The 25,238-nt window shown below is 35.2% G+C and overlaps 1 protein-coding gene across 2 annotated transcripts; it reads left to right on the plus strand.

The window, feature by feature from the left end:
• Positions 1-540: 540 nt before the first annotated feature.
• Positions 541-20,599, plus strand: ASB17 (ankyrin repeat and SOCS box containing 17). Of its 2 annotated transcripts, XM_032302855.1 has the most exons (4): positions 541-835; positions 980-1,069; positions 18,359-18,638; positions 20,334-20,599. In XM_032302855.1, exons 1-4 carry the CDS (start codon positions 669-671, stop codon positions 20,538-20,540), a joined length of 744 nt encoding a protein of 247 aa, XP_032158746.1. In that variant the 5' UTR covers positions 541-668; the 3' UTR covers positions 20,541-20,599. The 2 variants fall into 2 exon arrangements, with proteins under 2 accessions (XP_032158746.1, XP_032158745.1); XM_032302854.1 differs by having other exon boundaries at positions 541-1,069.
• The last annotated feature ends 4,639 nt before the right edge of the window (positions 20,600-25,238 follow it).

Here is a 25,238-nt window from a genome sequence, read left to right on the forward strand (position 1 = left end):
CAAGCTTGAAACACCTTTGATGTCCAAGCTGTGTATGTTCTGCCTAATTTTTAAAGGAATAAGTTCTATAAATTTCTAAATTCTAAAGCAAAGTTTCCAAATGTTATTTAATATTGAATGGCAGCTTTTCTGAGAAGAAATATAGTGCCTTTTGGCAGATGTCATAAACTTTCTATGTCTCTATCTCCTCAGCGATAAAGTAGAGAAAATATCCTATGAGGTTTAAGTGAGAACATGCAGTACTCATGCTGAACATGACAGCCTAAAAGGAATAATTAACCTGTTTATTAATATTATTTTATCCAATGTATAGACCATGCTTTCAGTACTTCACAAAAATACATTCTGGCTTGAGCTGAAGCTTTAGATTTAAAAATATTAGCTCTTAGCTATCACACATGCCATTTATGTTCAATATGTCTCTCTCAAATGTCACCAGTGATATACAAGATCCCAAATTTCTGACCTATGCTGATGACAGATCACCATCTATTGTGATGTCACCCAGTACTTTATGGTAATATTTCTTATGATATTTTTTCTGACTACAGTTTAAAGGGCACTTCCTGTCTATGGAGTAAAGCCTATCACATTATCAAATTATGTAACTGAAGGATTACAGTATGACTGCCTGTGATTTTATTTCTATATTGTTGCCGTAAATAGCAATGAGTAAATCTTCTAAATTATGCCGTAAGACTTCTTGTCTAAGAAGCAATATATTCTGCAATCTCATTGACAAAATTGTTAAACGACCATCCTTGCAGTTTTTGGGTCAGTGGGGTTATCACTGTTATGAACCTAGGATTTACAGAACCCTGGCAAAAATTCTGAGGTATGTCGACTTGGATGGGTTTGACATACTACTCTCAGATTATATTGCATTTGTGGAAAAATCAGGATACCGTTTTGAACTAAATTTTAATCTTGAATTTACTGAAATATGTGTGAATACAATTCTGTACTGGGTTTTTGCCAGAAAAGGTAACCCTGACTTTGTGGAACTGCTTCTCAAGAAGACAAAGGACTATGTTCAAGACAGAAGTTGTAACCTGGCACTGATATGGAGGTAATAATCTCATGTTTTCACCATAAAAGGAGAAATTTTCTCTTTAGGAGATTATTTTACTTCTTTTTTTCTAAAATGAATATGCATAGTGGCTATATATGGATAAGGAATCCTGACTTGATTGTCCATTCATGTGTTTACTCCTTCATTCCTTCATTATTGATTCAATAATTCCCCCTCTACACACATTATTATGTACCAATAAATTTCTAGAGGTTCTGTGCTATATAAAGTTTACACGTTAGTACTCAAGGTAATGGCATGTTCAACAACTTAGATTTCTCTAATTAGACAGACAATATTTTGGGTAATACTGCGATCTCTTCTTCTTGAGCATACCAATAACGTGTGTGTGTGTGTGTGTGTGTGTGTGTGTGTGTGTATAAAATGACTTTCAAAGTATAATTCAGAATATACACATATATTCACTTAGAAATAGTTATTAAACATAATAATTCCCTTTTTGTATGTTAAACATTGATAAATTTAACTCCAAATTCTTCAAGAGTGAGCACAATGAAGTCAAATATCTGATTAAGTCTGTTCTAGAACAAAATTTTCACGTACTCTGAAATGTCAAGCTAGCTAATGAATACTACTGAGGATCTTTTGGATTAAATATTCAATGTACTCTTTGGAAAGTCCATAATATAGATTCTAAAGTTACTTAGTTTACAGTATCTCTAACTCTATGGTATTGGATAATAGTTTGATTAGAACCAATGTGCATTTGTTCACTCATTCAACAAATTATTTATATACCACCTTACTATGTATAAGGTACTATACTAGCTAAGCACAATGACAGGAGCAAGAATGCTAAAAAACAAGACAGATAAGATCAGCTAAAGTCTAAACCAATTTAGATTCTGCCTGAAGTAGCTGTTCTCTTGTGCACCACTGTGATATTGGAGAACCACTAGATTGCTTTGCTTAATGATCACCCAAGTACACGAACTAATAGCTGCAGTCTGGAATATCAGTAAATAAAACCCCCAAATAGCACCTTGTGGTTGTTTTAAGGACCATTATATCTGTAACTTTTGCAAAGAGCAGCAGGTTCTAGTGTCACTAGCTGGACTAAGTAATGCCTACGTGTGTCTCTGGCAGGCCCAAGGAAAAGAAAAATGGGGTAAAACAGAGGAAGAGAAGATACATTTTTATAACTTTTAAATGGGAAGCAAAAGGGGAAAACTGAAAGGAGTGGAAGGAAAACAAAATGAAGAGAAACACACAGAGGGATATGATACAGTGCCATTAACAACTGTCTTCAGTGACAGTTTTTTAAAAATCAAGAAATCTTGACTTAGATACATCCACACAGTAAAATACATTACTATCCAGTTCTATGGACGACAACAGCATCTGAATCTTTCAGAATCATAGAATCTTACTTAGATTCAAATGGGATCTATGAATTCATTAGCAAACTTCCACCCCGGGCAGCATCTCTATGTTGAACATCTCTGTCTGATGCTAATATGGTCTCTACTTGAATAATTCTAGCGGTTAATTACCTATTTTGTGAGGTAAACCATTCCTTTGCCCAGGGATCCTTCTGTTTCCCAGCTATGCCTGTTCCATTTCCTTCAAAGATTTTACCCAGTCCCGTGACTTTAAATAGTATGTGTATGCCAATGACTCCCCAGTCTCTCTCTCCAGCCCTGACCTTTCCTCTGAGCCCCAGATTCCTTCTATATAAAGTTGTCTACTCAACATCTCCCCAAAGCATCTCAAATTTAACAGAAATAAAACAGAATATTAATCTAACTCACTCTCTCCCTGTCAAACTGCTCCTTCTCCTGGATTCCCTACCTAATAGTCCCTTTTTTCTATCCTTCGCTCAAGACAGAAATCCAGGATTAATTCTTGATTCTTCTCTTTCTTTCATCAACATATTAGCAAGTCCTTTTGACTTTGTCTCTAAAACACACCCCAGTTACACTTTTCTTTCCTCCATTCTTAACCTAGATGAAGCTACATTCATCTCTTACCTGCACAACTGCTATAGACTATAAGAGTCTTTCATCTTCCACTCTTCACTCTCAGCCCCTATAATCTATTCTTGACTCAGAAGCCTAAAAAGCCTTATAAAAATGTGAAATACATTATATCACCCAGGCTTAAAATCCTCCAAATCTTTCCCACTATAAGTGAAATAAAACTCAACACCCGTTTTTTTAAAAGTCCTACATAATCTGCTCTCTCACTATATCAACCAAATCCAATCTCTTGTCTTTCTTCCCCTTGAACACTATATTCCAGCCACCCAGACCTTTCTGTTTCTCGAATATTTTCAATTTTATTCCTGCCTGAAGGTCCTGTAATGACAATTACCTACAAGCAAAATAAGTCAGACTGAGAAAGATAAATAACATATGATTTCATTCACATGTGGAATCTCAAGAGCAAAATAAACGAATAAATAGAGAAAAAGCAGAAACAGACCCATAAATACAGAGAAAAAACTGATGGATGCAGAGGGAAGGGGGTTAAGGGGATGGGTAAAATGAGTGAAGGGTAATGGGAGATAGAAGCCTCCAGTTATGGAATGAATAAGCACACGAATAAAAGGCACAGGATAGGGAATATAGTTAATGATACTGTAACGGCATTGTATGGTGACAGATGGTAGCTATACTTGTTAGCACAGCATAGTGTATAAACTTGTCAAGTCATTGGGTGGTACACCTGAAACTAATGAAATATTGTGTGCCAACTATACTCAAATTTTTTAAATTAAAATTAAGAAATAATAACATAATAATAACTGGTCTCTCTACCTAGAAATCTCTTCACTCAGATCTTCCTGTAACTAGTTCCTTTTAATCAGGTGGAATACAGTATAAATGTCATCTTTTCAAAGAGGCCTTCTCTGGTCTCATCTAAAGAAGCCACTCATTCATTATCACAACACTATTTTAATTCTCTGCACAGCATCGATCACTATATGTTCATTTGCTGCTGGTTTTTTTTTTTTTCCCATTGGTTTGCTCACTATCCATTGTCATTAAAAGTAAGGTCCATGAAGGGAAAAACCCTGATTACTTCCTCAACATTGGATCCTCAGTGTCTAGAACTATATAGATCCATTGCAAGAGTTCAATCAAGATTTTGTTGAAATAGAAAGTGGATTTTTATGTAGCTTTATTAGATTCTTCTTACTCATCATGCACAGAAATCTGTCTCCATTTCTCCAATTCTGCCCCCAGAGCTATGGAGAACAAAGTCTATTTTCTCTCCTACATGAAAACCTTTCAAATATTTGAACACAGCTATTATGTCCCCATAATGAATACCTTAAGTTTCCTATTATCTGCTGTTCTTTATTCTTACAGCAGCAGCATCTTTTGGTCACCATCTTCGGGATACACTCCAACATGATGATTTAGCCATTATAATAATGAAATGTGTAAATAGATCCCTGGAGGAGAGGAGATAGAACTAATGAGGGAAAGGAACTTAAGTTTGTTCATTTTTACGACAAAACTGCAATAATAATCTAAATGCCACTGTATGACAGACCATAAGTTGTTAAAGAGAGATGATACCATTCAGCTAAAATAACAATAATCATTTACTAAGCATTTTCTTAAGTGCCAAACATTGTGTTGTTTTGGGGGAATACAAAGCCAAATAGCCAAATAGCCATATTTCCTGATTTTGGAAAGTTCACAGACTAGTAAGTGAACCATAAAAATTATTTATATTATATAAATGCAAAATTAGAAGCAGGTGCACGTAGAACAGAGAAAGAAGTTAACACTATTGGAAAGGAGCAGACACCTAAGAAAGCTCTCAGAACAGAAGATGTCTTAAATTGATTTTTAAAAGATGAAATGAAATTTTCTCTCCCTTTAGCTCCTGAAGTAATCTAGGCAGAGGCAGATGACTAAAACCAAAGGAGATAGAAACAACATGTTGCATCCAGTGATTACCAGAATTGTCTATAATAATAATTGTCTAGATAATTCTGCAATTGCTAAAAAGTAAGATAGGAAATTGGGTAGTAGTTAAAGATGAAGCCTAGAAGTGAAATCTTGAAATACTTAGTAGGCCATGCTAAGCAATTTAAAATTTACACCATAAGTGATGCCTAACCAGTGAAAGTCAGATTTGTAGTATGAAAAGATTCATCAGCTCCCATTTGAAGATTACACCGGAAAGGGAGGCTGGGACTAGAAGCAAGGAGACCAGTCAGTAGACAGCTCAAACACTCCAGGTACATTAGCAAGTCCAGAACTTCCACAGAAAAAGGGTTATGGAAAATTTTTTATTGAAAAGAGGTAGGTGTGGGGCGCCTGGGTGGCTCAGTGGGTTAAGCCGCTGCCTTCGGCTCAGGTCATGATCTCAAGGTCCTGGGATCAAGTCCTGCATCGGGCTCTGTGCTCAGCAGGGAGCCTGCTTCCTCCTCTCTCTCTCTCTGCCTGCCTCTCTGCCTACTTGTGATCTCTCTCTGTTGAATAAATAAATAAAATCTTAAAAAAAAAAAAAAAGAAAAGAGGTAGGTGACTGGAGAAGTTGCTTGAAATTGAATTTGCATAGTAGGCACTCCTTGCTAACTTAGCTTCCATGTATATCTATAATAGTTTTAAGAGAAAGAACTAATTCTTCTATGCCACTATCTTCTCCTACTTCTGACTATTCTTTGATAGCACTACTGTTCAGGTAAGACATAATGAGAACTTAAACTGAATAGCAGGGCGCCTGGGTGGCTCAGTGGGTTAAACGTCTGCCTTCAGCTCAGGTCATGGTCTCAGGGTCCTGGGATTGAGCCCCGCATTGGGCTCTCTGCTCAGCAGGGAGCCTGCTTCCTCTTCTCTCTTTGCCTGTCTCTGCCTACTTGTGATCTCTGTCTGTCAAATAAATAAATAAAAATCTTTTTTAAAAAACTAAATAACAATAGGAGAAGGAAGAGATATTATTAAATAGAATAACAAAACAGTGAGTGATTAGAAGCAGAGCATAAGAGAAAGTTAATTTCGAATTTCTAAATTTAAGACTGATTGGTAGTTATATTAGTTTCCTCTTGTTGTAACAAATTGCCACAAACTTAGTGGCTTGAAATGATAGAGATGTATTATTTTTTAGTTCTGGAAGTCAGAAGTCCAAAATGAAGCTACTGGGCTAAAATCAAGAGGTCAGCAGGCCTGGTTCTTTCTAGAGCCTGTATGGGAGAATGGGTTTCCTTACCAGCTTCTGGAAGCTTCCTGCATTCCTTGTTTCATGACCTCTTCCTCATCTTCAAAGCCAGCATTGTAGAGTCATAGCTCCTTCACTGACCCTAATTCTATTTTTCTCTGACACATCATATAAGGGTCCTTGTGATTATACTGGGTCCACCTGCATAATCTCCCATTTCAACATCATTACCTTTATTAATTACATATGCAAAATCCCTTTTGCCAATTTGAGAGGCCATTATCCAGCCTACCACAATGGTCATGCCACAAATCTATCAAGATTGTTACGAAGGACCTAAAAATTCAGTTTGGGACATAAGAGTTTACACTGCCTAAGGGATAGCCATGTACAGTAGATACCTAGATACCATCATCCTTGATGTGTCTTTCTCTTACATTCCCATCTTATCTGTCAGGATATCTGTTGTTTCTACCTTCAAACAATATACAGAATCCAACCATCTCTACTGTTATTGCCTTGTACTAAGTAATTTTCTTCCTCCTATCCCATAACAAATTCTCAGCAGAGGTAAGATCACACTGCTTTTCTATTCAAAATCTCCAATAGCTTCTCCATTCCATTTAGAGTAAAAGATGGAAGTCTTTTCAGTGATCTACAAGGATCTACATGATGTGGCATCCCATTATCTTTGTCCTTGTTTCTTGCTGCTCCTCACCCTTTTCACTCTTTCAGCCACAATGGCTCCCTCACTCTTCTCTTTCACCACTCCAGGAACACTCCTGCCTTAGGATCCTTAAATATCTAAATAGCTAACTTCTTCATCTCCTTCTTCTTTACTTAGTCCTTCTTGACGCAGTCCCTGCCTCCTCCCGCTTCGCCTCTCCTGTGTTGTCAGGGGCTTCCCCTGGCCTCGCTCCCCTTCCAAAACTCAAGATTTTAAAAAAGCCATTCTTTCAAGTCTCCGTCAAATGCCCCTTCCTCCAGGAAGCCCGCCCAGTCCACCAGCTGTGCCAAATCTTTCCTTACTCACTATGTAACATTTTGGTGCCTTCTCTGGCCCTTTCACACTTGATGTTTCAGAGTTATTCTCACCCTTATGACTTTGCCATCTTGAGTTCCCAGGGGGGCCATGGATAGTATCTGAGTCTCTGCCCCAGACCCCCTCCCCAACAAGCACTTGCCAGAAGAATAAGCAAGGAATAAGCTGTAGTCTGATTCACACTTCCCCAGAGCTAAAGACCAGGCATTAAAGGTTAGGGACTTTTTTTTTAAAAGATTTTATTTATTTCAGTAATGTCCTCTCTTATAATCCTATTTAAAATTGGAAAATGCCCTCATATACACCCCTAGCATTTCCATACTTCTTATACTGCTCTACTTTTTCTTTTTTTTTTTTTAGCAAATCTTCTAACATATTATAAAATTTGCTTTTTTTCCCCTATTTTCATTCTGTGCTGTTTTCCCTTGCTAAAATTTGAACAGCCATCTTTGTTATGTTCATTCACATATCCCAAGTACCTTAAAACAGAGCCTGGTATACAGTATGCATTCAATAAATATTTGTTGAATAAATTAATAGACAGTAATGGAAGTTATGGTCATGGATGAAATTGCCTGAGAACAGTAAGTCAAAAGAAAATTAGTCAAAAGGCCAAATCTTCTCTACTTAGATGTTAAGGGCAGAGAAAGAGAAACCAGTAAAAGATGGTTGAAAAGGAACAGCCAAAGAGGTAGGTGGATAACAGAGAAAATAGCCTTACTAAGTTAGCATAAAACATGGTTCCAAGAAAGTCAACTGTCTTAAATATCAGAAATAAAATTATAGAGAAGCATCCCTTAAATTTGGTGGCTAAAAATTAAAAGGGGAGTAGAAAAAAATAGAAATAATTAGTACAGCTATAAAACTGAATCATTCTCTGCATGTCTATATGGAAATATTATGCCCCAATTCATAAGCATATATGACAGGTTTTCAGATACAGAGGGTTCAGTTCATTAACTTCACATTTAAAAACTAATTCTTGCTGTGCTTGCCTTACTCCATCCATATAAGTACCATTATAATTAACTGTCAGTACAGATTAAGCAAATTTTGGTTTACAGTAACATGCTCTTTAAACATGAGGATTAATCATGTCATTTGGGTACAGATTAGACTTTTAAATCTCATTTTAAGCCTATTTGACTTTTAGTTATGTTTTTCAACATTTTTGGTCCAAAATTACTTCTAAAGGTAGTATCAATCTTAATATTTTAAAATCAACTAATACCCCCAAATCTTACGAAGGACCATTTGTGGTATCTTTATCCCCCAAGTCTCCTGAATGCCTATACTTAACAATATTCTTAGTCAAATATCTTAAGAGTGAACAAGATCAGAGGTGGTTCAAGACAGTAGTATAGAAGAATCCTGAACTCACCTCCTCCAATGCATACAGCAAATTTGTATAAAACCCTCCAAAAATTAGCTGAACAGATCATCCAGAGCAAAATATTGAAAGACTGGTGTCCCTGGGTGGTTCAGTTGGTTAAGCACCCATCTCTTGATTTTGGTTCAGGTTATGATCTCCAAGCTGTGAGATCAGAGCCCTGCATTGGGCTCCATGCTAGGCCTGGATCCTGCTTATGATTCTCTCCCTCCCTCATCCTCTGCCCCTCTCCAGCCTCACTCAAAAAATCAAATTAAAAAAAAATTAACAAACCATATTAAATGGGTAGGGGAAGCAAAGATGTGGTCTTGCCAAAAACCACACCCCTGGCATGCCAGCCCACAAACAGAAGGAGCTGAGAGTGATCTCACAAATACAGAGCTTCTTGCTGAGAAGCAAGGGTTTTGTACCCCACATCAGCCACTCCAACCCTTGGGACCTGCACTGGAGAGATAAACCCCCAAAACACCTGGCTTTAAAACCAACAGGACTTACATTCAGAAAAAATAGTGCTATAGGAAATGGAGACCCCACTCTTAGAGGATTTGCAAGAAAACACATTCACTTTGGGACCAAGTACAAAAGCAGCAGATTGAAAAGTGTTTAGACCATATGTGAAAGAGAATCATTGCTAACCTTGAGGTATCTGCTGGAGGGACAGATCCTTTTGAGACTTTCCAGTAACAAGGCACCAGTGGACATCTTTTCAGCATTCTCCCTCTACTTTGCTAGTGCTGGCATGATACGTACCATTTTTGCACTACCCCTCCAATGCCTACAAGAAACTTACTTCATATGTAAGGACACACACAGACTGAAAGTAAAGTGATAGAAGAAGATGCTTCATGCAAATGGGAACCTCCTACCCTGAAAAGCTACAGTAGTTACACTTACACCAGATAAAACAGACTTTAAAATAAAGACTGTGGGGTACCTGGGTGGCTCAGTGGATTTATGTCTTCGGCTCAGGTCATGGCCTCAGATCCTGGGATCGAGCCCCACATTGGGCTCCTTGCTCAGCAGAAAGCCTGCTTCTCTCTCTCCCTCCCTCTCCCTCTGTCTGCCTCTATGCTTACTTGTAATCTCTATCTCTCTGTCAAATAAATAAATAAAATCTTTAAAAAAATAGACTGTAATAAAAGACAAAAAATGGGTATTATATAAAAATAAAAGTCAATAAAATAATAAGATATAACACTTGTAAATACTTATGCACCCAACATAGAACCATCTAAATATATAAAGCAAGTATTAACAGACTTAAAGGGAGAAATTGACAACAATAAAACAATAGAAAGGGGCTTTAATATGTTACTTACATCAATGGATTAATACTTCAGGCAGAAAATCAGTAAGAAAATATTAACCCTAGTGGATACATTAGACCAGATGGACTTATTATATATAATATGTGGAACACTACATATAACAACAGCAAAGTATACATTCTTCTCAAGTGCACACTGAATATTCTCCAGGACAGATTATATGTTAGACCACAAAACAACTCACAATAAATCCAAGACTGAAATCATATCAACTATCTTTTCCAAACACAATAGTATGACACTAGAAATGAATAAGAATAATACTGGAAAATTACAAATGCCTGCCTGTCTCAGTTGGTTAAGTGTCCGCCTTTGGCTCAGGTCATGATCCCGGGGGGTCTGGGATAGAGCCTCCCATCTGGCCCCCTGCTCAGCCAGGAGTCTGCTTCTCCTTCCACCCTTCCCCCTGCTTGTGCTCCCTCTTCCTCTCAATTAAATAAATAAATAAATAAATAAAATCTTTAAAACAAACAAACAAAAGAAACTACACTGAAAGGAGCTAGAAAAACAAATGAAGCTCAGTTAGTAGAAAGAATGAAATAAGATCAGAGCAGAAATAAATGAAATACAAACAAAAGATCAAATAGAATAGATCAATGAGATTAAGAACTGATTCTCTGAAAAGATAAAACTAACAAGCCTTTAACCAGAGTCATCAAGAAAGAGTCCAAATAAAATCAGAAATGAAAGAAAAATTACAACTGATACCAAAAAAATACAAAAGGATCATTAGAGACAATTATAAACAATTATACACCAAAAATTCAACAACCTAAAAGAAATAAGTTCCCAGAAACATACAATCCTCCAAGACTGATCTGTGAAGAAATACAAAGTCTGAATAAACCAATTACTTGTAAAGAGATTGAATCAGTAATAATCAAAAACTCTCCAACAAACAAAAGTCCAGGCCCAGACAGCTTCACTTGTGAGTTTTACCAAATATTCAAGAAGACTTAATACCCATCCTTATCAAACCCTTCCAAAAACTGAAAAGGAGGGAACACTTCCAAACTCATTTTATAAGGCCATAATTACCCTAATGGCAAATCCAGATGTGGACACTGCAAAAAATAACTAAAATAAAATTACAGGCTAATATCCTAGGTGAACATGTATGAAAAAATCCTCAACAAAGTATTAGGAAGCCAAATTCAGCAATACATCAAAAGGATCATACACCATGATAGGATTTATTACAGGGATGTAAGGATAGCTTAATACCTGCAAATCAATCAACATAATATACCACATTTAAAAAATGAAGGATAAAAATATTATGATCTTTTTAATAGATGAAGATAATGTATTTGACAAAATTCAACATCCATTTATGATAAAAACCATCAATTGAAGGGTATAGATGAAAGGTACCTCACATCAAAAATACTATATATGACAAACCCACAACTAACAATATAACCACTACTTTAAGATCAGGAACAACACAAGGATGCCCACTCTCACCACTTTTATTCAACATAGTATTAGAAGTCTTAGACAAAGCAATTAGTCAAATAAAATATAAATTGAAATAAATTAAAAAATAAAATAAAATACATCCAAATTGGAAAACTGTCACTATATACAGATGACATTATTTTATATATAGAAAGTTCTAAAGACTCCATCAAAATAGTTAAATAAATTCAGGAAAGTTGCAGGCTAAAAAAATCAATATACAAAAATCTGTTGTGTTTTTATATATTAACAATGAAATATTGGCAAAATAAATGAAGAAAACAATCTCATTTATAACTGCATCAAAAAGAATAAAATACCTAAAATAAATTTAACCAAGGGGGTGATAGATCTGTACTCTGAAAACTATAAGACACTGATGAAAGAAATTGAAGAAGACACAAATGGAAAGATATTTTGTCCTCATGGATTAAAAGAATCATTTTTTAATAATTTTTTAATTTTGTTAATAAACATATAATGTATTATTAGACCCAGGGGTACAGGTCTGTGAATCACCAGGTTTACATACTTCACAGCACTCACCATAGCACATACCCTCCCCAATGTCCATAACCCCACCACCCTCTCCTTCCCCCCTCCCCCCAGTAACCCTCAGTTTGTTTTGTGACATTAAGAGTCTCTTATGGTTTGTCTCCCTCCTGATCCCATCTTGTTTCATTTATTCTTTTCTTACCCCCCAAACCCCCCACATTACATCTCTACTTCCTCATATCAGGGAGATCATATGAGAATTGTCTTTCTCTGATTAACTTATTTCACTGAGCATAATACCCTCTAGTTCCATCCACGTTGTCACAAATGGCAAGATTTCATTTCTTTTGATGGCTGCATAGTATTCCATTGTATGTATATACCTCTTCTTCTTTATCCATTCATCTGTTGATGGACATTTAGGTTCTTTCCATAGTTTGGCTATTGTGGACATTGCTGCTATAAACATTCAGGTGCACGTGCCTCTTCAGATCACTTCGTTTGTATCTTTAGGGTAAATACCCAGTAGTGCAACTGCTGGGTCATAAGGTAGCTCTATTTTCAACATTTTGAGGAACCTCCATGCTGTTTTCCAGAGAGGTTGCACCAGCTTGCATTCCCACCAAAAGTGTAGGAGGGTTCCCCTTTCTCCTCATCCTCGCCAGCATAAAAGAATCATTATTAAAATGTCCATATCACCCAAGCAATCTACAGACTCAATGCAATCTCTATCAAAATTTGAATGGCATTTTCCACAGAATTAGAACAATCCTAAAATTTGTGTTGAAACAGAAAAGATCTTGAATAACAAAAGCAGTCTTGACAAAGAAGAACAAAGCTGGAGGCATCATGCTCCCAGATTTCAAACTATATTAAAAAGATAGTAATCACAACAGTATGACATAAAAACAGACACACAGATCAATGGAACAAAATTGAGAGCCCAGAAATAAACTCATGCATATATGGTTAATTAGTATTATTTTTTAAAAAGAGAAGAATAGGGGCACCTGGGTGGCTCAGTGGTTTAAGCCTCTGCGTTCCGCTCAGGTCATGATCTCAGGGTCCTGGGATCAATCCCCACATCGGGCTCTCTGCTCAGCGGAGATCCTGCTTCCCCCTCTCTCTCTGCCTGCCTCTCTGCCTACTTGTGATCTCTCTCTATCAAATAAATAAATAAAAATCTTTAAAAAAATAAAAAAGGCAAGAATATACAATGGGGAAAGGATAGTCTCTTTAGTAAGTGATGTTGGGAAAACTGGTCAGATGCAAAAGAATGAAACTAGACCACTATCTTGTACCACACACCAAAATTAACTCTAAATTGATTAAAGACGTGAATGCAAGACAGAAACCATGAAACTCTTAGAAGAAAACATAGGCAGTAAGCTCCCTGACATTGTTCTTGGCAGTATTTTTTGGATCTGACTCCAAAGAAATGGCAACAAAAGCAAAAATAAACTAAAAAGTTTCTGCACAGTAAAGGAAACCATCAACAGAATGAAAAGGCAAGGTACTGAATGGGAAAAAAATATTTGCAAATGATATATCTAATAAGGGGCTAATACCCAAAATACATATAAAGAACTCATCAGCTCAATAAAAACATCCTATTAAAAAATTGGCAGAGGATCTGAATGGATATTTTTCAAAAGATCTCTAGATGGCTAACAGGCATGTAAAAGATGTTTTGAGGGTGCCCTGGATGGCTTGTTTGTGAGTTCAAGCCCCACATTGGGATCCATGCCCAGCATGGAACCTACTTTAAAAATTAATTAAAAATTAAAAATTTAGAAAAGGGGACACTTAGGTGGCTCTGTTGGTTAAGCATTCAACTTTTGAATTTGGTTCAGGTCATGATCTCAGGGTTGTGAGATGGAGCCTGCTAAGATACTCTCATCCTCTTCCTTTGCCCCTTCCCCCTCTATACTCTCTCTCTAAAAAAAAATTAACAAAATTTAAAAAGGTAAAAAAAAAAGAAAAGATGCTAAACGTCAGTAATCGAGGAAATGCAAATCAAAACCACAATATATCATTTCACATCTGTCAGGATGGCTGTTATAAAAAAGACAAAAAAATAGGGATGCCAGCCTGGCTCAGTGGGTTAAGCCTCTGCCTTCAGCTCAGGTTGTGATTTTAGGGTCCTGGCATTGAGCCCTGCATCGGGCTCTCTGCTCAGCTGGGAGCCTGCTTCTCCCTCTCTCTCTCTGCCTACTTGTGATCTCTCTCTCTCTCTGTGTCAAATAAATAAAATCTTAAAAAAAAAAAGACAAAAAAAAAAAAAAAACCAAGTTGTGTCAATGGTATAAAGAAAAGGAAACCCCTTATGCAATATTGGTGAGAATGCAAATTGGTGCAACCACGATGGAAAACAATACGGAATTTCTTTGAAAGATTAAAAACAGAACTGCCATATGATCCAGCAATTCTACTTCTGATTACTTATCTGAAAAAAAAATAATGTTAATATAAAAATACATGCACCCTACTGTTCACTACAGCATTATCTATGATCGTCAACATATGGAAACAACCTAATGTCCAGCAATGGAAGAATGGATAAAGAAGATGTGATTTTATACACATACACACAGTGTATATACATATTTCAGACATGAAAAAAGAATGAAGCTCTGCCATTTGTGACAACAGGGAATGATCTTGAGAGTATTATTCTAAGTGGACTAAGTCACAGAAGGACAAATAACATGGTTTCACTTACATATGGAATCTAAAAAACAAAACAAACAAGCAAAAAACTCATAGACACAGAGAAAAGATGGTTGCCAGAGTGAAGGTGGGTTGAGGCTAAGTCAAATGGATAAGAGGGGTCAAGAAGTACCAACTTCCAGTTGTAAAACAAATAACTCATAGTAATGTAATTACAGCATGATTTCTATAGTCAATAATATTTTATTGCATGTTTGAAAGGTGCTGAGAGTAGATCTTGAAAGTTCTCAACACAAGAAAAATTTTTTTCCTAACTTTTTATGAGTACAGATGGTAATGAGACTTACATTAATCACTTCACAATGTATATAAATATTGAATCATTATGTTGCAGACCTGAAACTAATATAATGTTATATCAGTTATACTTCAATAAAAGACATATCTGATTTTAAAAAAAGAATGAGCAAGATGAATAAATTAGATTGCCTTTGAAAAATTTAAATGATTGCACTTCACTAACAGTCTTGTTAGGTCCAAAAGCCACAGAATAAATTTAATTATGTATATTTTTTTTTCTGGAAATAGTAAAAAAATCAACAAATACTTGAGTGTCTGCTCTGGGCTAAGCATTATTCCAGGCATTTAAGGATATAATAGTAGATTAAACAGACGAAAATTGTTGTCCTTGTGGAGCTTAAATTTTTTTTTAAAGCATGTTTGGAGCTTTAATTTTAATTGCACATATTGCTTACCCATTTATTTTGAAGATAAGAAAATGAAAGATTAGAGACTTTAAGTTGTCCAAAATGGTATGGGCTTACTAGAACATTGTACAAAGTATCATGAGAAAAGAAAGATCAGGTCAAAAGCAGTGTTTTATTGAAGTCTTATATGATAAGCAAGACTTGCCAGAACTGAAAAGACAAGGAAAGGACATATACAAATCAAAAACTGTGAAAAAGTTGGAAGCAATGTGGTTTGGGAAAGTGAATACCAATAAGCAGGACAGGGAATGCAGAAGGAGAAGTAGTTTAGGAGTTCAATTTGGGATATATATTGGAAGTATGTATGAAAAAGATGAGATGTCTGGGGAAATACTGATCTGGAGATTATTCCAACAGAGAATGTATATATTTATACACAGAATTTAGAAAGATATATATAGTAACGCCGGCAGAGTTACAACAAAAACTAAACTTCTTAATTTCTAAGATGCTACTCTTTACTACACCACACTTTTTTTTTTTTTTTTAATCACTAACTCTTGGCATTTCAACCCTCAATGAAGCTTTGGAGATAAACTAGTTGGTCTAAGGATTTTCAAACTGTTCTCTTTGGAGCTTCTGACAAGGGAATCACACTACAGGGGAGGCTTTTAGGACTTCTAAATACACTTCAACAGAGAACATATATAATACAAAACATTCTTTTTATATAGGTAGTTCAACAATCCTCCAATGCTGCTATATGCTTGTAAATGAGACATTACTTCTAACTTTTTTTATTGATAAAAACCTACTAACCCTTCAAATCTTAGCTCCAAGATAACCTCTGAACAATGGTTATTCCAGGTAGAGTTAAGTGTTCTCTTTAGTGCTTCTACAGTACACCAAGCATGTTTCTATCATAGCAATTATAGTTTTGTACTGTATTATTGAATTATTTGTCCATTACATTTACTAGACTATAATAAGCATTGCCGCTTCCAGTCGGCGACGAGTCGGCGACGAGAGAAGAATTAGGCACAAACAAGTCAGGCGCAAAAGACTGGGAGCAGGGGACAACAGTCGAACAGGACTGCTGCCATGAGCAACTCCACAGTCTCACTTTTATTGGATAGAAAACAATAGCCAACAGAAGGATCGATGAAGGTCAAACGTTAATTCTGTCTTGCAGACAGGCAAGAAGGAGGATAAAGTTTATAGTTAACCAAGCACATTCAAAGGACTCATCTAACTAACAACGAGCACTTCTGGGAAGAGAAAGGAGCGATAACGAAAAAGGGAAGCAGGCGGTTTTCGTTCCACCCTGAGCTGACCGGGCATTCCCGGCTGCCCGGCTTCTGTGTAGGGGCAGCGTTCCGCCCTGAGCGAGCCAGGCATCCCCAGCTGCCCAGCTTCACGGTCGTACATCGTCCTTCTCCCCAAACACCTGTTGTCAGTATATGTATTTCTTAAGGCCTAAATGTGCTTGGCAACTAGTAAAATCCTCCAGGGGTTACAGGTTAAGTAACAAATTGTTCCGAGGGGCAGCAGCAAAGCATCTTGATATAAAGGACTGTATCCTTCATCTCTCTGTATCTAGTACTCAGTACACTCTGTGCAAGCAAGTGTTCAATTAATTAATTAATCAGCAAATGAAAACACAAATGCATAAAGAAACTAAGACTCAAAAGAGGCTGACTAACCCAACATCACAGAGCGAGTTAGGAAAAACCAAACCTCGAATCTAGAACCCCTAAGTCTCCATTGTTTGTAGCATTATACTGTGTTGCCTCCCTCATTAATTAAATATATGCAATCTTAAAATTCCTCTTTTTGAATAATGCTCTCCTTGCTCTCCTAGTTGTCCAAAACCAGTATTTATAGTTTGTATCATGTTCTACAAAACATGTTAGTATTTTATTAGACCAATCAAGAGAATTCCAGAAACAAAGGATTATGAATAAAACTTCCCTTTCTTTAGTACTGAAATACATTTTTATTTGGCCAAATCGAGATTTCTTGATAATATAAAACCCCTGTGGTTGGTTATACCATGTCCTATCTACATATAGAGACCAATTCATTAGCAAACATATCTATTTCAATTGAAAGGACTACATAAAATTAGAAAAAAATAAAATTTTCATTGCTTAAACCTAAAAATACCAATTCTAACTTTATTTAAGTGAAAAAAATAAAATTCCATTAGTTGCACTTATTCCTTTCTCATCTAATTTCCAAACTCAATTCATGATTGACCAAGAAGAAAACAAATAAAAAGGTATCAAAATGGTCACATAACTATTCTACTAATAAAGTGAAATTTAAAAGAGCCTTTTTACCTTTTCTGTTTTAAATTTTCCAGAGCTACCTCAGTTTTATAATACTGGTTCTGATAACAATAAGATTTCTCCAGTGAGAAGCATACTTGCTATTAGTAAAAGTAAATTGAGAAATATGGTTTTACTTATTTGTGGAACAAAAGGAATAGCATGGAGGACATTAGGAGAAAGGATAAATGAAGCGGGGAGAAATCAGAGGGGAAGACGAATCATGAGAGACTATGGACTCTGGGAAACAAACGAAGGGTTTTAGAAGGGAGATGGGGTAGGGGGATGAGTGAGCCTGATGGGTATTCAGGAGGGCACGGATTGCATGGAGCACTGGGTGTTGTACGCAAATAATGAATCGTGTAGCACTACATCAAAAAATAATGATGTACTGTATGGTGACTAACATAACATGACAAAAAATTTCTGGAAAAAAAGTAAAAGTAAACTTTCCATACATCTAAATCTTTGTTTGTTTTTACAAGTGCAAAGTTTAAATGTGTAATAGGAATTTTCTTATGTTTTTTAACTTTCAGTTTGGTCTAGATTCACAGAATAGAAAAATCTTTTTAAGATATACATAAAGGTAAAGTTACATTGAAAGTCATTTAAAACATTTAATATTTAAGATAATGCTATTATGTCCCCATTACTATTAAGACAAAGTGCTTACCACAATTCTTAATTCTGTATTCAATGAAGCTTTCATTTGTTTGATTTACAGAACTTTCACACCAGTATATTGTCCAAGTCCACTAAGTGGCATCACACCTCTACTCTATGTAGCTCAGACAAGACAATCTAATATCTTGAAAATACTCCTGCAATATGGAATCTTAGAAAGAGAAAAAAACCCCATCAACATTGTGATAACAATATTGCTCTACCCTTCAAGAGTGAGAATAATGGTTGATCATGAATTGGTAGACATCCAGGAAGATGCCAAAACATGTTTAGTGCTATGTTCCAGAGTGCTTGCTGCCATTTCAATCAGGGAAATAGAGGTAAGCAAAATAGTTCTTTGGGTTTGGGCTCAAATATTGATCAATAATTTTAAGATAAAATTGTGAAACAAGATTAAATTTGGTTTTTTATCTATGAATTATATCCAGTGAAAAATTAAAAATCAAGTGTAGGCTTACAAATTAAAACAGGTAAAATCTAAATTATGTTGAACATTAGTCCTTTATTTTATGACTTTGTCTTCTAAATATTTAGAAAGTTATAGTTTTTTAAGTAGTAATTAAGTAGATGTATGTCATTATTATATTCTAATTACACAATAGTGTTTATTAGGATTTCTATGTCTTAAGAACATCATAAACTAAAAATTTAACAGGATTCTTTACAGAATATTTGAAAATGAGTTACATTTCTCCTCACAAATATAATCACATGCCAGGAAATAAAAATATAAGGGCTTAAAATATTTGTGTGATTAAAAATATCTATCCCTGGGGCACCTGGGTGGCTCAGTGGGTTAAGCCTCTGCCTTCGGCTCAGGTCATGATCCCAGGGTCCTGGGATCGAGCCCCACATCGGGCTCTCTGCTCTGCAGGGAGCCTGCTTCCTCCTCTCTCTCTACCTGCCTCTCTGCCTACTTGTGATCTCTGTCAGATAGATAAAGAAAAAAATCTTTAAAAAAAAAAATATCTATCCCTCAGGGCACCTGCGTGGCTTAGTCAGTTAAGTGTCTGCCTTCGGCTTAGGTCATGATCCCAGAGTCCTGGAATCGAGCCGCGCATCGGGCTCTCTGCTCAGCGAAGGCCTGCTTCTGCCTTTCCCACTCCCCCTGCTTGTGTTCCCTCTCTTGCTGTGTCTCTCTCTGTCAAATAAATAAATGAAATCTTAAAAAAAAAAAAATATATATATATATATATATCCCTCAGTTCTGTGAGCAGAGACTATTTCTTATACCCTAGCAATGAGCTAAATGCTTGGTGCTAAGGTGCTAAGGCAAATACCAGATATTCTTTGAATAGCTAAATATGAAATAAATAATAAACTTATATATCATTTAAGCAAAAGTACCATATAGTCTATAGATTACAGGTTCTACAAGAGAAGTATCTCTATAATATAGAAATGTCTGTATTCTTTATTCTTAAATCAATTTAATTAACATTCAGCTTCTAGAATTAAGTCTTTAAAAGGGTATCATAACTAAAACTTGAAAATTTATCTTTTCATATAGATAGGTTCCTATCAAGACTTCTCACAGTTTAGCAGTATGAAATTTTGTTCTACAATGTTTGGAATCACCTGGGAGGACTTTTAAGATTTATGTTGTTGTACCCAACCTCAGACGAATCAAAATTTCTGGAGTAAAACCTCAGCATTTGTATATTTTAAAGTCCCCTGGATAATTCTGGTGTATAGCCAAGTTGACAACACTACTCTGGAAGGAGAAGCTGATAAAACATAAGTGCGTGATCTGTCTAAAATGAAAAACATATACAGATTCGTAGTTGTAAGAAATAATGTTTTTCCTTAGACATATTTAAAATTTATGTATCACTGTGAGAATAAAAGGGGGAATAAAAACACTTGGCTCGTTAAAAAGCTTTGTAAAAAAATATTATAAGGGTTATATAAATTTAAGATCTATTTTCTGAATTTAAATACAAAATAAAAATGCTAATAATTTGGACTAACCAGTGATTAGTATTACAAAATTAAAATATTTCCCCTTTCTTCAGACGCAGCTAAGTTTAGGAAGACGTCCAATTATTTCTAATTGGCTGGACTACATTCCTTCAACAAGATACAAAGATCCATGTGAACTATTACATCTTTGCAGAATAACCATCAGGGCTCAACTACTGACCAACAATATGCTCCCAAATGGAATATTTTCACTTTTAATACCGGTTCGCCTACAGAACTACCTGAATTTAGAAAATTAATATACATCTTTGTCCTGAGTTAAGGATACTCACCATTGTATGGTTTAGAAGTTAATAAACTATTAACTTCATGCAAATTTTCATTGCATTGGATATTTCATTAGAAAATATAATTTCAGGGGTGCCTGTGTAGCACAGTCATTTAAGTGTCTGAATCTTGGTTTTAGCTCAGGTCTTGATCTCAGGGTCATGAGATTGAGCCCTGCACTGGACTCCACGCTCAGCAGGAGTCTGCTTGAGATTCTCTCTCCCTCTCTCTCTGGTCCTCCCCCTCATGCTCTCTCCCTAAAATTAATAAGTAAATCTTAAAAAATATATATAATTTCACATGACGCCCTAAATGAATCCATTTTAAATCAATATATGACTCTGCCCATTACCTTTCTGAGACAAATTATGAGATTTTTGTTATATTTGAGATTTACCATTTTACTCTGCTCTTAAAAGTTGTTTTGTGTTAGAGCATAATTGTTACCTGTGGAAATTTTGGTCATATTGATGTTCTGAAGTTCCTTTTATTTATATGTTCTAAGCTAGGTAAATATTATTTTACATTGTGTATTCCTATTAACAAGTATTTATTGAATTCTTTTGCAAATAAAATATTGTGCTTGGTGGTAAGGAATAGCCAAGGAAATTAAGATGCAATCCCTTCCCCAAGAAGCCAAAGTCACAAATACAAGGTGAAGAATTAGTCAACTAAAGGGTGGGGGTCAGTAGTAAAAGGACAGAAATGGATAATATTTGGAACTAATTAGCCCCCAAAACAATATGGAGCTTTAGTGTTTTGGTGTGTGATACTTCTAAATACTAGATCAGTAGTGCTTTTTAAGTTGAGATATAATTGACATATATATTACTTTCCAATATATATACATATATTCAATCATAACATGATTCAATATATGTATAGATTGCAAGATGATCAGCACAATAAGTCTAGTTAACATCCATCAACATACATAGTTAAAATATTTTTCTTGTGATGAGAACATTTAAAATCTAATTTCAGCCACTTTCAAATATGCAACACAGTATTATTAACTATAGTCACCATGCTGTGCATTACATCCCCAGAACTTATTTATTTTATAACTGGAAATTTGTACCTGTTTACTGCCTTTACCCATTTCACCTGTGCCTAAACTATATGGATTTTGATACAAAGAAAGCAAAGAATAGTTTTGATCCAACATAACATCAAAATGAAAATATTAATTAAATCTGTATGTTTAGTTGCAAAGAAATTTATTATCTTAAAAAATAAAATTTATTCTACTGCAATCTTTTAGCTCTTTTCGAGTTGTAGGGTACTAGACTTCTCTACATAACAAGGTGGTCAAGCTGCTGCAATACCCAGAAGAGAACTGGGAGACAATTTTCCACAGATGTCTCACTTTTCTGTCTGTCTTTTGAGTAGAGGCACTGTCTTATATTTGACTACCTTTTTAAGGATGTTTGTATAATGAACAGCCTTGCAAGACAGAGATAGTGTCTCCCTCTGAGCAGTGGCAAGTTTCTTCAGGGCCCAATATAATAAAGCTTATGTCTTCCTCTGAAAGAAAAGTCAAGCAGGTTTGCTAGAAGCTCATTATAATAAAAGGGTTCCCCTAGCTTTGGGTTCCTCAGCTATAGTGTAAATCCACTGTGTACATATCTAACTGGACCACTCCATATCTTAGAGGATGGGGATATCTGAAATCAACACAAACATGAAACTCACACTGCATGATGTGCCATTAGCAAGAAAATCTTTTGTTTCTGACCCAAGAATCTTTTGTCTTCTGACAGCACACATTAAACTGTGGTATGCTAAACTGCTAGTTTGCAAGTAAGGTAAAAATCCCAGACCCTTCACATGTTTTTTTTTTTTTTTTTTCTTTTAATTGAGGTATAACTGACATACATTATTTTAGTTTCAGGTATACAACATAGTTATTCAACATTTGCATGTATTGCAAAATGATCACCACAATAAGTCTAGTTAACATTCATCACCATACATAGTTCCACCTTCACAGTTCTTGACAATAAAATCTGTTTCTCACCCATTGCTGTCTATTCTAGGATCAATTTTGGTAGATTATGGCACTTAGTAGCCATTTTCACTCTCTACTTGCATTCTGGGGACTATTCAAAACTCTGACAATTTATACGAAATGGGTTTTCATTCTGGGCCTATAGTAAGATAAACAATTGTGTGATTTAAATTTCTAAATAATAGAATGGAAATAGCAAAGCAGCAATATAACTAGATCATTTACTTTTCCTTTCCTTCCATTTTCATTCCTGTGAGGTAGAAATGCATTATAGAATTGAATTCATACATTTAACTAAAGTATATTTAATTACAATTGAGCATATTTTAAGCTCATAAATAAGCATGTAGGAAGTCCATACTACACACAATTTATTGACATTTGAATATTTTTTAACACTAGCATATAAGATAGTGATATAATTTGCTTAAAAAGGTCAGAATGGTGGGGTGCCTGGGTGGCTCAGTCATTAAGCATCTGCCTTTGGCTCAGGTCACAATCCCAGGGTCCTGGAATTGAGCTCCCTGCTCCGTGGGAAGCCTGTTCTCTCTCTCCCACTCCCCCTGTTTGTGTTCCCTCTCTTGCTATGTCTCTGTCAAATAATTAAACAAAAGTCTTTTTTAAAAAGTCAGAATAGTTTTTGTTTGCTAAAGAATTAGCAGAACAGCTTTAAAATTTAAAAATGCATTACTCACTATATACATATTGGAATGGCTAAAATTAAAAAAAAAAAAAAAACTGATAATACCAAGTGTTAGAGAACATGTGGAACATTCTCAGCCATGGCTGATGGGAATGCAAAATTTAAGAACCACTTTAGAAAACAGTTTGGCAAATTCTTATGAAGTTAAACACATACTTACAAGATGACAAAGCCATTCTACTCCTATTTAACCTAGGTAAATTAAAACTTAATATGCAAAAATCTATACAAGAATGTTTATAGCAGCTCCATTCTTAATCACCAAAAATGGAACCCCAATTGTCTTTCAAAGAGTGTATGGGTAAACTAAGGCACATACAAAAAATGAAACAGTCAGCAATAAAAGGACACAACAACATGGACAAATTCTACAAAGTATTATGCTGAGTAAAAGAAGCCAGTTTCAAAAGATCCCATGCTATATGATATCTTTTGTTGAACATTATGGAAAAAAACAAAACTATAGGGATGGAATGCTTAATTTCCAGTGATTGCTGGGTTAAAGTTAGGGGTCAGGGATGGATTTCACAACAAAGGGACAGTGCTAAGGGAATGATGTGAAGGGGAAGGAACCGTTGGGTGAACAAACTGATTGTCCTAGTGGTTCCCTGAATCCAAAAATGTGCTAAATTCATAAAATTTTACATCAAAAAAGAGTTAATTGTATTATATGCAAATTTTAAAACAAACAAATGCACTACTTCCTAAGCATGAGTATAAGCTGCCTTTTTCTTCTATTCCCACATACCTTAACCCTAGACTTGAAAAATACTACTTTATGTGAAGAGAAAGATGGAACAGATTAAAAAAATGGCTTTGAGGTGGAAATTAAAGGAGTTTTTTATAGCATAATGAACATTTATCTTAAAAGGCTGGATTATGAGATAATGATCTATAATTTTAGAGAAAAGCAAAGCAAAAAGGTACTGAAGAGGAGACCAAGTAGATCTTAAAATTAAAGAATGGATTATCTCCCTAGTATTCATTTCTATTCTATAGTGCCATAGAATAATAATTATATCTTCATTTAATTTGCTTTTTTGTGTTTTGGCTACACACAAAACAACTGAAGAAAAAAATTTAATTTTAAGAAGATATAAACCTATTTTTATTTCAGTATTCTAAACTAAACAAAAGGAATTAATCAGTTGGCTACAGTTTCTGCATCAAAAGTTCTAAATCATGAAAAATTTCTTAAAAGTCTGGTAGAATCTAATATTAGGGATAAACCTAAAGGGAAATTAATATATTTAAGGAAATGATATTCTGCATATTTAATACTTTGCTCTTATCTCTGCTTGCCTGTTTTTCTCCCACTGCATACTCCCCTTCTGCCTTTTATTGCTTCTTCCCTTTTCTTCCTAATCTGCCACGCCCTTTTCATCCTCAGTCCCTTTTAAAAATTTGGGGCAAACCTAAGATATCAAACTGCTTTTAGGAATGACTACATACAATATAATTCATTTTAAAGACTGTGAATTAAAACATGGTTAATGGTCAAATTCAGATATTGTGGTACTCTCTAAAACATGACAATAGGGAATATAAGTAGTCTAATGGGATGTTTAACAAGTATCAAATTAATATATGAACACCAATTTACATTCACATTTCAAACCGTATGTCATTTAAATAAAACTTTTTCAATATATCTATTAGAATTTAATAAAGTAAAAAATATTAGATTTTATAAAATACAAATACATTAACAAAAAAATAGGGCCCTAACCAGTATGTGAATATATTTTTTTGGCCAAATTAGTAAGAAATCTGCAGCTTATTGAATGTACACCCTGAGTTCCAGATACTTAATTATCCAAGGAAAGAATAACTTCCCCATTTTGGGCCTTTGTGATAAGATTATATAAATAAGTCATCTAATGCGATGGAATTGTAGAAATAAGGTATTTGAGAAGACAATAGCCCTGCTCTTACAGTTATTTTATGAAACAAGAA

This window comes from Mustela erminea, chromosome 10, assembly GCF_009829155.1.
Source record: "Mustela erminea isolate mMusErm1 chromosome 10, mMusErm1.Pri, whole genome shotgun sequence".
NCBI lineage: Eukaryota > Metazoa > Chordata > Mammalia > Carnivora > Mustelidae > Mustela > Mustela erminea.

What these genes read in the sequence shown, in the direction of transcription:
- ASB17 (XM_032302854.1), top strand. Translation starts at nt 669, where the DNA reads ATGAGTAAATCTTCTAAATTATGCCGTAAGACTTCTTGTCTAAGAAGC. An exon ending in AACCTGGCACTGATATGGAG is followed by an intron (nt 1,070 to 18,358) that starts GTAATAATCTCA and finishes TTTGATTTACAG; the next exon opens with AACTTTCACACCAGTATATT. An exon ending in TTTCAATCAGGGAAATAGAG is followed by an intron (nt 18,639 to 20,333) that starts GTAAGCAAAATA and finishes CCCTTTCTTCAG; the next exon opens with ACGCAGCTAAGTTTAGGAAG.